The sequence below is a fragment of the Dreissena polymorpha genome, chromosome 9, assembly GCF_020536995.1.
Source record: "Dreissena polymorpha isolate Duluth1 chromosome 9, UMN_Dpol_1.0, whole genome shotgun sequence".
Classification (NCBI taxonomy): Eukaryota; Metazoa; Mollusca; class Bivalvia; order Myida; family Dreissenidae; genus Dreissena; species Dreissena polymorpha.
This window is the reverse complement of record NC_068363.1, coordinates 9,595,900-9,611,328: the sequence shown is the minus strand read 5'-3', so window position 1 is coordinate 9,611,328 and position 15,429 is coordinate 9,595,900. Positions and strand designations below refer to the sequence as shown.

General features: G+C 36.9%; 2 protein-coding genes across 2 annotated transcripts in view; one reads left to right on the top strand and one right to left on the bottom strand.

Moving 5' to 3' along the window:
• LOC127844754 (uncharacterized) overlaps positions 1-4,036 on the bottom strand; it is a 33,122-nt gene extending 29,086 nt beyond the window's left edge. Inside the window, exon 1 of the mRNA XM_052375213.1 lies at positions 3,322-4,036. Within this exon, the coding sequence (XP_052231173.1) occupies positions 3,322-3,552 (231 nt within the window). The 5' untranslated portion in view covers positions 3,553-4,036. The remainder of the gene's footprint in view (positions 1-3,321) is intronic.
• Positions 4,037-12,498: 8,462 nt separating this feature from the next.
• On the top strand, positions 12,499-14,745 carry LOC127846590 (uncharacterized). The gene is made up of 4 exons (XM_052378028.1): positions 12,499-12,586; positions 12,813-13,016; positions 13,740-13,823; positions 14,122-14,745. The coding sequence occupies exons 1-4, from the start codon at positions 12,503-12,505 to the stop codon at positions 14,251-14,253; spliced, it is 504 nt and encodes a 167-aa protein (XP_052233988.1). The 5' UTR covers positions 12,499-12,502; the 3' UTR covers positions 14,254-14,745.
• Positions 14,746-15,429: the final 684 nt, after the last annotated feature.

The following is a 15,429-nucleotide window of genomic DNA, read 5'->3' as shown; positions in this document are numbered from 1 at the left end:
ACGTAAAATTATTTAAACTGGGATCACCGACTCGGAACGACCAATGCCATCGGAGTGTACTGTTGTTGTAAGTATCGGAAATCTATTAAAACTAGAAATGGCGCGGCAGAGGCCGACGCGTATCCCCACGCCGCATGTTTGACCCAAGGGCGCCCCAGGGTTGATCATGGGGCCATGCATAGTTGAGATTGACTGTATTCAGTGCTCCAGCTAGCAATAAATAGAGGGGCGCTGCGCCCCTCTAAAATTTGCCCCCTTAAAAAGCGCCCCTCTATTTTTCTGTCCAATGCCCTTTTGATCTCTAAATTCCTGCTTTCATGCCGTATAAATCGCCAGAAACATCGACATGAATACACAGATAACACCCTTACATGACCGCCTGGGGTGTATTAAGTCAACACATTGTGAACAAACAAGCCCCAAGGGCATGGTTTGTTATCAGATCACTAATTAGCCTTTTGTTGCAGACGATAGTAACATGCTGTGAAAGATTATCTCTGAGGTCACGCTTGGTTAGGCACAATCACACTCGAATGAAATCAAACTCAGCACTATTGATTTTTTTTAACTTCTGAATTCTTTGGCTATAATTTGTTTGCAAAAATAGTGATTTTTAATTCAAAATACCTATTAACATTTGAAAATTAATCACTTTTTTTAATGCGAATATGCGGTTCATTTTAAGTCCGAAATTACCGCATGAAAAACATATTTGTGTTTGGATTTTATTTCTGAACTTTAAAACACTGTCTGTCCCCAATCATGATGAATTTTGACATGAATAGGGGCAGATAGTTGTTAATTCAACAAATAATGAACTTGTTTGGAAGGAGGATTTATCACTCTGCAAGTAAAATGTAATGTTGATATTTTCATATATTTTCGCGACCTAACGAAACGGTCTACGTTGTTGACATTAGTTGAAATAACGTGTTGTGAAATAAATATATCCTATTATTAACAATAACAATGTTTCATTTTAATCTCCAGACTGGATGCTACTCAATAGTGACATTGATCATTGTTTAGACTTTAAATTTGTCAATATAGGTTTTTGTTTTAATTAATATTATTGTGGACAAACATTGGCTCAAAGTTATTTAAAGCAACAAATTTAAGTAGTGACAGTCACAACGTTTTTTTGACCCAGTGAAACCCCTGAATTAATTTAATGTTTTCTTCATTTCATTTTCTTCTAAAAGGCCACTGACTGATTCTGAAACTGGAACCTGAAAGATTAACATGCAGTTCAATGATGATAGGTGATAAAAAAAACATCAAAATTCCCCCCCCCCCCCACACACACACACCGGAAAGAAATATAATATCTACATATCTCTAATGTGTGTAGTCGGATGCTAGCCCATAGCGGTTAGGAAATTGGCTATTAAGTTGTTTTAGCGCCAATGAGGAACAGCATACAATTGGTGAAGTCATCCAATGCACAAGTGTTTACAATTAATAAGTATATAGTATAACCAAAGTATATACTAAAGTATATTTATAACCAAATGCCCTATTTTCCAAAATTACGCGTGAAATGTGCCCTTTTTGGGGAAGCTCCCCTCTATTTTGAAAAGCTGGCTGGAGCACTGAGTATTGTCATAAGAGAAGTTCAGTATCAATTAGAAGTGAATGGGTGTAAAAATAAAGAAGTTATAGTAAAAGGCAATTTTGGGAGGGTGTGGCCTATGTGGGCGGGGTGCCCCAGGGTTGGTAATGGGGCCATGCATAGTTGAGATTGACCGTATTGTCATAAGAGAGGTTCAGTATCAATTTGAAGTGAATCAGTGTATTAATGAAGAAATTATAGTAAAAGGCAATTTTGGGCGGGTGTGGTCTATGTGGGCGTGGCGCCCCAGGGTTGGCAACGGGGCCATGCATAGTTGAGTTTGACCGTTTTGTCATAAGAGAGGTTCAGTATCAATTTGAAGTGAATCAGTGTAGAAATGAAGAAGTTAATGTAAAATAACCTAAATTTTTTTTATAGTAAATGGATTTTTTTGGTGGGTGTGGCCTATGTGGGCGGGCGCCCCAGGGTTGGGATTGGGGCCATGCATAGTTGAGATTGACCCTAATGTCATAACAAAAGTTCAGTATCAATTTGAAGTGAATCCGTGTAGAAATGAAAAAATTATAGTAAATGGAAATTTTTGGTGGGTGTGGCCTATGTGGGCGGGGCGCCCCAGGGTTGGGAATGGGGCCATGCATGGTTGAGATTGACCGTATTGTCATAGGTGAGGTCCAGTATCAATTTGAAGTGAATCGGTGTAGAAATAAAGAAGTAAATGTAAAATAACCTAAAAAAATGAGTGATAATTTCTGACGCGGCCCCACCCCAACCCCTATAACTTTTGACCCAGGGGTCAGATCAAAATTCCAAATAGTGCACCGTCGCACATATGCTCATAGCTACCATGTGTGTAAATTTCAAGGTTCTAGTGCTTTTAGTGTAGGAGGAGATAGTGGCCAGGACGGACGGACAGACGGACGGACAGACGGACGGACAGACGGACGGACGGACGGCGGAGATCACCACAATATCCCCACCTTTTTTTCAAAAAGCGTGGGGATAACAATAGCGAATTTGTTTTTAAACAGTAATTAGTATACACAGAAATATGGTCCATCAATAAATGATTACGATTTGTGGATAAGGAACTTATTTTCCTCCAAACGACCTTTTCTGGTACATACATTTACTCACATTACTGCTTTAAGTTTTTAATGGGACTCGTGCATGAAATTTAAGTAAGGAAGTTGGATTTGTCTTCGGACAGTGAATAACTCAATGTTATAAGAAAAATCATGTCAAAAACTGTACGCAAATGTTCTTTTATCGGTAGTAAGTGTTCACGTAACACATGCATGAATTTTCCAAATTATTGCACATACATTCATGCAGTAACTATCTGCACTAACGGTGCTCCGTACATGATGACGAAACAGTCACTCTCATTATATAAGCCTAGTACTGAGAAAACTGGGCTTAATGCATGTGCGTAAAGTGTCGTCCCAGATTAGCCTGTGCAGTCCGCACAGGTTAATCAGGGACGAAACTTTCCGCCTCAACTAGATTTTCGGTAAGGAGGGACTTCATTGAAACTAAAAATACCATTTAAGCGGAAAGTGTCGTCCCTGATTAGCCTGTGCGGAATGCACATGCTAATCTGGGACGACACTTTACGCACATGCATTAAGCCCAGTTTTCTCAGAACGCGGCTCATATATGTGACATAAAATTCAATGGTCTACAAAACATGAAATATGCGATTGTACAAATATGATAGAGATTGATTTGGAATAATCGGGATCGCGTACCTCTCGGGAGATGTTGAACCCCGGTATCACATGTTCCCTCGCAGCGGTCCACGTGTACTGACCGACACAGGAGGCGGAAATGGACTCCCCGACCGTCTCCACGATGGACGTCCGGTGCGCGTAGCGAGCAAAGCACTCCTGTAACCGGTCTGGGAGCGGTATGTGCTCGATCATTGAATGCACTTCTGTTACGCAGTGTAACAGAAGAACGAAAAGGAGCCATGTTCTCATTTTTCTTATAATAATGTTTCTTATTTTGCTTATAATATTTTGTAGAGTTTAAATCATTTAGATGGAGGGAAATAATTCTCCATGTTTATTTCATATATCCAGGCACGTTGCATGAAAGAGTCTAGGTTTAATATCCATAAAACACTATGTGTAGTTTCTAAAAAATATGCAAACGTTTTCTTTTAAATAACTTGAATTAAATCCAACTTGAAGTTTCGGTTTGATTCTTACGTCTTTTGAAAACGTGATCTTCGGTAGGAGACTTCGTACCACTACAAAGATGTCAGATTCGTACTGTTTCCGGTGTCTTCTGTTGACGGGTCACGTGGGCCATGGAAAGGCGCCGAAAGATGTGTTAGGCAGGATGTTCGTCCGGTGTTTGGTATCACACTCTCGATGTTTTTACTAACTAGCATACTCATTTAAGCCGTTCTAGCGTTTTATGGATCACACAATCCCTTCTAATGCGAACTTCAAACGTGCATGGCGTGTAATGACGATCAATATTGCGTCCTATTCTATGACCGATTTAAGACCACATTGAATTAAATTGTTTTCAAATCGTAAAACTTCAATTTTGTATCATAACGATAAGCCGATGAGATTTGTTTTTTCGTGAAACTGAAAAGTAGTTCTCATTGTTCATATTTCGTCCCAGTGAAATCTCCCTAAAAATATTAAAACACGTCTAGTGACGACCAGAATTTTCTGTTGCAGCGCATTTTGCCGGCAACCCAACTGTGGGGTTCAATTCACTTACATGTTGAACAACGAATCTGATTGGACAACAAAGTGAAGTTCACAAAGCTCAGCTCATGTGCTCTATTTTTTTCATTACATCAGCGCCATTAATTTCTTTAATTATTACGTTTAACATTGAGGTTGACATGTAACGCGTCTTCCTAATGTTTGCACCTGAAGATTTGTCATCGCGCACATGTGGACGCTAAAACCTACAAGATATGACTTCCGCAGGTGAATATTGTAAAATAATTATATATGTTTTATCTAATTGCTGGGTCCATATTCATGCCTTTTTACACAAATGGACTCGTCACAGACTGATTTATTATATGGACTTTGGGAATTCACAATAAACAAATGTTAACTTTTTGCTCAATGGATCCAGTCTGATGTATCACACATTAGGTACACCGTGTTTGAGCGTCGGCAATGTCTATGAGGGTATTAGTTTGTTGTTATCTTTTTTACCTATCAGTGCATATGCAACCTGAAGGAGATTGCGAAGTAAATATCCTGGTCTGTTGTTCGAGTCATATTCTCAGTGGAATCACTTTGACACGATGCGAGATCGCGATAGTAGTATCGTAATCTCGCATCGATATTCCGCTAAATCGCGTCGTATTCTCGTAAACTCAAATTGTGATTTTGCAACGTCGAATCGTAATTTCTTGTGTTTGCATTGTAATTTCGTGTTTTCGCCCTTGTTATTCAAAGGTAAATAGTGAAAAATCACGATGCTATGATGCGAAATAACGATGCGAAGGTGCAAGAATACGATTCGAGATCGCGGTATTAAGATTTTATATCACATCGTATTCTCGTATTCAGACCGTTTAACAAGCAACAAAGAGAAAGCAAAAACACAATGTGAAGTCACGAGATTACGATGAGAAATTGCGATTAAATTAACGCGATCTTGCATCATGATCTCGCGTTCACGCACCGTGATCTCGTGTTATCGCACCATGAATTCGCTCCTTCATATCATGTTTTCGCGTTCTCGCCCTTAAAAAAAAGACCGTTGTTATAAGTCGGTAACGATGTGAAACAACGACTAGTCCTAACAGAACACGTCCATCAGATCTTATCTGACATTGAAATCTCGAAGCTCACTGTAAGGGTTGCTGATCCTATGTTTAAGGAAACTTGCCATGTTCTAACAACGTTTTTTAACACGCTGTGTGCGATATAATTAGAGTTTGATCTAACATCATAAGCACCTGTTGAAGGAAAGATGTAATTTAAGTTGTAACTTGCTTGTTTATTCCCCTCTTCAATGCGCTGTTGCATGTTTCAGAAGCGTTTAGTCCTAGTCCATGACCAAATGTGCCGTTAAAGCCTTTACTTTTGTTTTATATATCAAAAGAACAATCCCAACGAGCGCGTACATGGAAGTCTTTCTCTTGGATACATGGCATGTATACCGAGTTTGTCAAGAAAAATACACATTTTTTAAGTATTTGTTTCCTGTATTTAAGATTATTTTCTTAATAATTGGGTTAACTTCTTAATGATTAATTTTTTTTTTACATTATAGAGAATCGAACATTTGATTTCATAAAAACATAAAATGCAATTTCATTCACACACAATTATGGTTGGTCGGCTATGACCGCATTTCACAAGCAAGTGTGAATAACGATTTATTTGTTTGTCATTACCAGCGATAAAAAAATCATATTTCCGATATTTTGTGGTATGTACATGTATATAATTATAGGCAGTTGATAAATACGATTCTCATAAGTGTTAACGCACGGAAACTTGCACTTCCTAGTAGTTAATTAAGTTAATGCTATGTCGATGGCGTAATTAGATTACATGTAAAATACTATTGCTAACTGCCATTATTTATGTCATAATACATGTACTAGTAAGTTTTGATTCTGAAAGGTTTCCAAGTTCGTCCAAGGTCAAGTGCGTGTATAAACGATCTTTTTGCACTGTTATTTCAGGTATGTACCAAATATTAGGTGCAGCTTCAATATATTGATAATGAAAATGTGTGTTATTTGCCTTATTTGCTAACTTAATGTTAAAGGGTTACATTTTTAGCCATGACCTCTCGGATGAAGCGTGCCTTTCGGATGATAATCATCCATCATAGCGGTAAACGTCCGGTGGAGGCCCGGAAGGTACTGAGCTGCATAGTAGCGTGATTTTCATCAAAAACAAAGTTATTATCCGATTGATATTGTTAAATGCACAAGGTAGCAAAATTGACATGTTCTATCAAAACAGATGCGAATTTTACAGGAATACTTCTCGAAAATCCATGCATCCCTCTCTTCTTCAACAATGACGCGCTTTTCAGAATGAACACGAAAACTGTTAGAGAACGGTAGAGAAATCGTGTGCTCCCAAAAATTTTCCGTGCATTCAGGCTATTTAGTTATTAAGTAAATGTCTTCCGTTGTATTTGAAGCAACTGTACATACATGCGTGAAAAAAACTAAAAAAACAACAAATATTGACAATATGAATGTGAGTCGAACATGGCCGTTTGTTGCAAACCGGTTACGATTATTGATATTTCACACGCGAATATCCTTAAATTAATTTAAATAAGCTAAGTAATATATCACTTGCATTAATGAAAATTGCTACAGTATGCGTCCGTATTTTGAAAATGAGGACATAAGACGGGTACACACAGCGGAACTATTCAGTTAACGCAAGACGCCTCACGATGCTTATATCTGTTGGTATACACATATAAACCATTTTGGTTATATCTATTTACACTGCGGCAAAAAGTGATTTGTTATCAATACGAAAAATGTAAATTCAGTACTTTGCATTACTGGCGTGATCTCCATAAAGTTACCCGTTTTTATCCAAAAATCAGATTTTCCGTAATATTTTCATGAGTTGAAGGCAAAAAATTCATCATAAATCTGGGAAAGTATCCAACATATTGCAACATGAACGAATGTGGAACTACATTTAACTAAATTTGATTTGTCTCATGATAAGGTTGTTTCGGAGATTTTATTTTTTGCAATTTATTGCATAATATTTCCCAATTTTATTGAAAACAGAAGACAAACGTTCCTATTATACTGATACCGTTTCGCTACATATTTGTCAGAACAACACACACGCTAATGCACCTAAAGACTTGCACACACACACACACACACACACACACACACACACACACACACACACACACACACACACACACACACACACACACACACACACACACACACACACACACACACACACACACACACACACACACACACACACACACACACACACACACACACACACACACACACACACACACACACACACACACACACACACACACACACACACACACACACACACACACACACACACCACACACACACACACACACACACACACACACACACACACACACACACACACACACACACACACACACACACACACACACACACACACACACACACACACACACACACACACACACACACACACACACACACACACACACACACACACACACACACACACACACACACACACACACACACACACACACACACACACACACACACACACACACACACACACACACACTCACACACATGGTCGTATGTAAAGGTCTCCAATTTACTCGGCCGTAGAACGGGGCCTCACTCACATTCCAGGTCTATGACTTCAGTTCGATCACCACCCCGGGGCTGTTTACCCCGATTTAAACGCGGGATGCGGCTTGATGAATGTGACCACAACCACACCTATAATTATTCAGAGAATTAACGATCATCAAATTTAGTTTCGTTGTAAGTGATTTTTTATTCATTTTGTGTTGACATTTTACGGATAGAGCTCATCTGGTAAGCATGCTATGCGTTTTTTTCACCCTTAAATTTTAAATGCGACGAAAAGGTTATATCGAGATATAACCTCGCAAACCATGACAAAATAACAGCATTTATTATTTAAGGGTTTTCTTTGTTTAGCTTTGATACTAATTTGTGAAAATACTATTTTCAGATAAGCCAGAAACGACAATCGAAGTTTTTACATTGCTGAAAAGAACAAATCTTTCATTTGATAGCGATGTCTTTTTTTTTTAAAGAAAAGTAGGTGTGTTGCTATGTCATAATTATATTAAAACCCCCATATGGAACATATATTGTACTTACGTATACAAATAAAAAGTAAGAAACATTTAAATAAATAAGTCAATAAGGTTAGTCGCCTTTATATTTGGTGTAAACACAGTTTTATGATTTTGAGCGTTTTATAATTTACGAGCAATTTTTTGTTGAAAGTTTTGCACAACATAGTTTTAGTTTATTATTATTTACGCCTAGCGTCTGAATTGACAAATCGTGAAAGACATGAACTTATGTTAAATTGTTGGTAATTTTTGCATAAAAAAAAAACAGGCGTGGTATTAGCAAATATAATATTAAATAGTACTTTTTGTCTAGAAAAAAGCATGTTTACAGTGTGTTTCATAGGTTTTTATTTATATTTGTAGAATCAATATTTTTCCCAATTAATATTCATCACACAAACATGCTAAAACTGGATTTTTAGTCAACACGTTTTTGGTGTAAAAAATGATTTTGGCTTTTGACATGGTTACATGAGAACAATAGGCGCATGTTATTAAAGTGAATATCAAAATATGGATGTTCTTTAAAAGAAAACAAAACATCATTAATAAAATAAAGGTGTCACATGTGAAAAAATAATATATCGATTTTTAATATTTCGAGAAATGGGATAAAATTTATGATCCTACATAAATTTGCAAGGCTTAGAAAATCTGAACCACGAGCCTTGGCGAAAATACTTTTCAGCAGATGTGCCACACATGACAAGTGGAAAATATATTTCTAATATGTGTATATGTATTTGTTTCCTGCTGACAGGTTGCAAGATGGGTGTGAACAATTTCGGGGCCGGGGCCAGAATGGGACAGTGTTTCCTCATCATTGTCAACATCTGGTTCGCTGTAAGTAAGCTCACTTACTACTATCAAATGCACATCCATGGTTTATACGTTTATTCTGCTTGATCAATAATTTCAAACCACCTAATTTTTAATAGCAGCACATGTTATGATGGAATCGTATAAAATTTACAGTCGATAATGTGGTATTTTGTTAAAGGAAAATATAAAAATAAATAAAAAATAATTGAGTCGCGTTCTGAGAAAACTGGGCATAATGCATGTCCGTAAAATGTCGTCCCAGATTAGCCCGTGCAGTCCGCATGCATTAATCCCTGTTTTCCTAAAGCGCAGCTAATAGTTTTAATGAAATAAACGCCATTACTTCAATAAGAACTAAATAATTTAAAAAAAAGAGTTATATTATCGGCAGACTTTGGCTTAAATATAGATAACCAAACATGTTTTATATGAAAATGGAAATACTTTTATAGTCGGAATTATAATATCAACAATTGTTTTTGTGATATAAACTTATGTTGTTTTTACTTTTCCGAAGTCTGATATTTATAGAACAGTTTAAATTATTAATGGTAAAACTATAAAACATAAATGTAAATGGCACGCCTTTACGAACATGTTGACTCAAAACACTTTCTCTTCATTCTACACAACCGGACAGCTCCTTGGAATCGCCTTGATAGTTGTCGGCGCCGTAGTGCGAACGGGCAGAGTGGGCGACAACAGCGTCATCCAGATGTTACGTCAGACTGATGTTGGCGGACTCAACGTCGGAGATGTCATAGTGGCGTTGTCGGTCGTGATCATCATCGTCGGCGTGTTCACGTTGATTCTCGCCCTCGACGGAGGAATAGGGGCGTGTGCTAGGAAGAAATGGATGCTAGTTATGGTAACGAAGTTCAATTTGTTTGAAAGACAGCTTGGGCTTTGCAGTTGTAGGTTTCGGATCGACGGTAGAACGACACTTATATTGGCTGAAAAAGACATTTTACCCATGCATTTGTGCATTTTAACCGATTATGCCTATTGGAATCTCCCATCCTTCTAAATTAGATCAACTTATTTCCAAAATTAGGGATGTCTAGTATATTTTTCTAGACGCTAGGCATAAATGGGTTAAGCAATGTTTATGATCCGCGGGATATTACAGCTACTGGTATGTGATACTAGTACATGCAATAAAAGCCTAAAATATATGTATTGCAGTTAAACTGTTCACATCAGGTAATAAATGAAATCTTCAGATAACCGAATTATGAGTCCATTAACATAAAAAACGTTCTAACACAAAATTCGTTGATAAAGGTTATTTCGAATCACTGCGTTTAATAAATCTCGTGTTAACAATATCACGTAAACGTTGTACAGTACATTAGAATGCAGTGGTGTAAAATAAATTGGTCTGTTCGTGTGCATGCCTCTCGCCCTGAAAACAAAACAAATGTTTGATATAAAAAATCTATCTTGAGTTTCATTTACCGCGGTTGAGCAATTTTAATTATTCTATAATCATTTACTAAACGCAATTTTACAGATATGAACTTTTTCAATAAAAACAAGTTGGGCGTAAACGTCAGTGCCTTTTCTGTTCCAGTATGTGATTGTCCTTATTATTCTGCTGATTATCGAGGTGGCCCTCCTCGCAGTTTGGTGCAGGTTCGTCTACGGGGTAAGTGTGTCAGATCGTTTGTTCATTTGTCCGCGCGTTCATGGTAAGTGTGTCAGATCGTCCGTTTATACGTCCGCGCGTTCATGTTCCTATCCACCTGATAGCTACTTTAGTTCGCCAATAAGTCTACATGTTTGTCTTTCCAATACAGTGCCTTTCTTTAATAAGAAGTTAACTTCAATTGGACATCATATACATGTGTTATTTTTTTATAATTATTTTATTGGAAATCGTATGATTAAATGTGTTGAAACAGCTCAAAATGGTGATCAACAGAATTATGTCAACCGCAATAATCTAACGGCTCACAGTCTTAAAGGGGTAGTCTATAAAACAAAAGTCGGCTGATAACGTACACATGTATCACTATCATACAAACAGATTTATTCTTAAGAATAACTATTTTGTTTGTAATGATAATCCATCATTTAAAATATAGTAAGTTTATTGAAAGCTGTAAAACCATTTATTCAACGATGTATCACCCTTAATAAAAATCTCAATAAAACAACAACCATTTCAGTAAAATGGTAAAAATATTTCAGCAAAGATACTTTATACTTGTTGAAGTTTGGTCAAATGTAAACATCTTACATTGATTTGATGCAAACATAAAGAAAAACGTTAACACATATAAATGTGTGTTAATATATACCCTTCTTTTATAAAATCAACTTATGTTTACTCATGAATCATATTAGTGTTTCTCTTTATTAGTAAAGATAAAGTTCTGATATAGTGCTAATCTGGACGAATATATAATCTTTGAATTTTGTAAAGGTATTTTTTAAGTGTATTGGTCTTTGGAATTTCAATGTTATATTAAATGGTTGAACAAAATATTCATTCTCGGTGAAATCCACCATGTGCCCACATTCATTCATCGCCTGTTCACTAGACATAGATACACACACGTGATTGGTACGCAGACCGACATGTTGTACTTGGGACTACATTTGTACTTAAAGGCGAAAATAAAATAAATAAATACATAGCGTACGTTCTTTAGAGACATTTCAGTGAAGCTCGCTATATCATTTGTGTAATCGTTAATTAATCATTTTTGACAGACAGTTGCATTACACGGTAACTGTGCCAACGTTAAACTATTTAGATGACAGGAAATCATTAATTACCATCAGTTTCAATTGATTTGACCTAATTAATTCAACACCCCGAGGTCATTTTATAAAAACGTAGTAGACAACGGAACGCGACGGTGGCATTGATGTTCGATTATTAATAACTGCCTTATTAGTAGTTATATTGATGTCATTTGTATAAGCAACGCCAGCGAAGAAAATATGCACACGCCAGATATAGTATGTCAATGTAAGAAAATGTCGTTTTGATTAGATAGTCAGGTTTAAAACCACAGATGCATACTGCTTAGTTTGAGAAAATATGAAGCTGTTTTATTTCACGAAAGCCTTTCCATTTAAAACTATCTTTTACATCATTTCGATGCAAAGTCAAAAATAAATTGGACACAACTGTCAGAATCAGCCCAGTTTTATTGCATTTTGCGTAATAAATTGCTTGGAAATACACATTCCCGGGTTGTTCACATGTTACAACTATTTCAGACTAACAACATGTTCCAGCCCCAAATGAGTCAGATATTCCAGCGTTACAACGGCATCCAGGGAGCAGACGACACTGTGTCGCAGGGTCTGAACACGCTCTTCATCGTGGTACGGAATAAGTTATTTTCACGCTTTGTAAATAAACATTTTGTTCAGTCTCGCACTTGTTTTGCGCAAAAATATACATGTACACAGCTTATTTGCTTAAAGCGGAGTATGCGTCTTAAAACGTGAAGCAATCACACTTTGACTGGTAATGTGAAGAATAACCATGGACCTATTCAACTTAAAGGTACATCATGCATGTCAATAATACCGGTTTTCTTTTCTACAGATGGACTGTTGCGGCGTAAGTCCCGTTTCACCTTTCGCGAACGACTTCCAGCTGCTGAGAACCAACTATTGGATCAACGTGGGGATGAGGGGACCCAACACCATTCCGTACTCGTGCTGCCGGGAGGCAACTCTCGACAACTACAAGTTCGGACAGAATCTAGCGTGCACCGTCGCTCAACAAGCCCCACTAGTGAGACCCAGGGTACGGCGATGTAATTCTTTATTCTATAGCTCTTTAACCTATTAAGAGGTTATTCTGATTGAAGCAAATATTCTGCATATAATTATAATGCCTTCATACACATTTAAAGGGATATGTTCACAGATTTTGGCATGTATTGAAGTTTGTCATTAAATGCTTTATGTTGATAAAATGTTAATATTGGATCTAGTAAAAAACAAGAATAAAATTAAAGAAAGAAAAAGTAACCCTCAACTGGACTCGAACCACTGAACGCTGTCCAGAGCTCTGGAGTAAAATTCTATAGCTCAGACCACTATCCATATAATGGATATTTAAGAGAATGGTAAATGTTCATTATTGCTGTATCCTCACAAATATCATAACTACAACGTAGTCTCATTTATAAGACGCGCAAAGAATTTAGAGATACTTTTTATATGGGCTAAATTCTTTCCAAATATTACCTATATAAAAAGTAGCTTAATATTTGAGAGCGTCAACAAGTTGGACTAAACTACAACGAAAATTTGCGAAACTGAAACAATTGTTTTTTGTTTTTCAATTTACCAAAACGTGAAAAGGCCCCTTTAACAAGTTATACAGCAGTAATCCATGCTATTTTAAACAAGCCACATCTAGGCCTGTCGATCGTGTCTGAGACACATACACGCCAACTTATAACCAGTAAACACCGATCGCAACTAGCCTGTTTCATAATCTGACTGTGCTCTACATTTCTAGGGCTGCTATGAGGCGTTCCGTCAGCTGGCTACAGACGTCTCCACTGGGGCTATTGTCATCCTCGTCATTGTCATGGTTACAGAGGTAGTGTTTCCTTATTTAAGCACATCCATATTATTGTGATTTTAATCAAGTTGTTGATTATTTTTGTGATTCATTACCCAGAACTTATTTGCGGCCACTTATGATTCAAATGTACTGAAATTTAAATCTTATGCTTTTCAACAAGCAAAAAACGAATTTGGAAAACACGTTTATGGTAAATTTACTAAGTGTCAGATAAACGATTTTCAATAATTTTCTCATTTACTCTTCAGATGGGCGTCATTGCTAGTGACTGACATAATGTGTCACACATTGAATTATTCCTGTATTTTTTCAGCTTTTGGCTGTCATGTCCGCCATAATTATGGTGCGCGCAATAGATCGAGAAAAGAACAACACCCTGGACCCATCCAACCCCAAGATGTACCGGGGTCGCGAAATACCGCTTCCGGACTCTAAACCACGCTAAGAATCGCGCACATAAGGCTTATGGTTGTTTACGAAATGACGATTGAATTATTTCAGGTACTTAAGGAGATGTATGTGACTAATGGCAAATAAAGGCCGGTAGGACCTGTAAATAAACTCTGATATACAATGGCGAATACTGAAGGTGTATTTCAAACAGATGAAGATTATTTTTGTATTTTGTATTTTTGATCTATCATTGTTTATAACCCATTAATGTTTGTACTGCATAGACTCAAAACCAAAATGAATTTGATTACACTTGGTGATACAATTTGACTATAAGTTTTTACCAGACATTGTAATAGTTATTCCACTAGTAATTCTTGTTTACGCAATAAACTGGACAGTTCAACAATACGAAATCAAGACGCACAAAACATGCTTCAAGGCATATTGCAACGGCAAGTTAATCAAATGCTTCTGGACAATTTGTTTTATGCAATATGTAAAGTGGACCATCAGAAATAAATTTCACCTAAATCATTAATGACTATTAAAGTCCAAACTATTTGTCGACTAATTATGTCACCGGCTATTGTTAGTCGATGAAAAACAACAGAACTAACTCCGATCAAACGTAAACGCATGAAGAAGGCTAGTTAATTGTGCACAAGCATATTGGTGTTTTGTACATACTTTGTACGTTAATGAGTGCTATCATTATCCCGTCTCTGCCGGTCAGTCTCAAAGCACGTAGATTAAAACACAGCTAGAAAAAAATGGAATACTAACGCAAGAAAGATTTACGAGGTCTTTAATCCATTGCTACACTAACTAGAAACACATTCACATTTAGATGCAAAACGAATGTTAATAGAAATATACTATTAACAAGAGATTGCCAAGCAATATTGTCCCCTACCGGTGAAGCTCCACCCTTTTCAGTATTTTTTTTATTTGTTGCCATAGCAACCACAATTTTTTACGTAGAAACAAAATGAATTGACGTGCATAATCTCCATATTGCCATATGTCCATGTTTCAAGTTTCATGAAAAAATATGAAGAGCGTTTAAAGTTATCGCAGGATTCAGAAAAGTGTGACGGACTGACTGATTGACAGACAGACAGGCAGACTTACACACAGAGCGCAAACTATAAGTCCCCTCCGGTTTCACCGGTAGGGGACAATAAACATATCAATGGTGTAATAAGAAACCAAAATGTTTGAAATC

Excerpts from the sequence above, each read along its gene's own strand:
- LOC127846590 (XM_052378028.1), top strand. The coding sequence starts at position 12,503 with ATGAGTCAGATATTCCAGCGTTACAACGGCATCCAGGGAGCAGACGAC. Across the intron at positions 12,587-12,812 it reads TGAACACGCTCTTCATCGTG|ATGGACTGTTGCGGCGTAAG; the intron begins GTACGGAATAAG and ends TCTTTTCTACAG. Across the intron at positions 13,017-13,739 it reads CCCCACTAGTGAGACCCAGG|GGCTGCTATGAGGCGTTCCG; the intron begins GTACGGCGATGT and ends CTACATTTCTAG.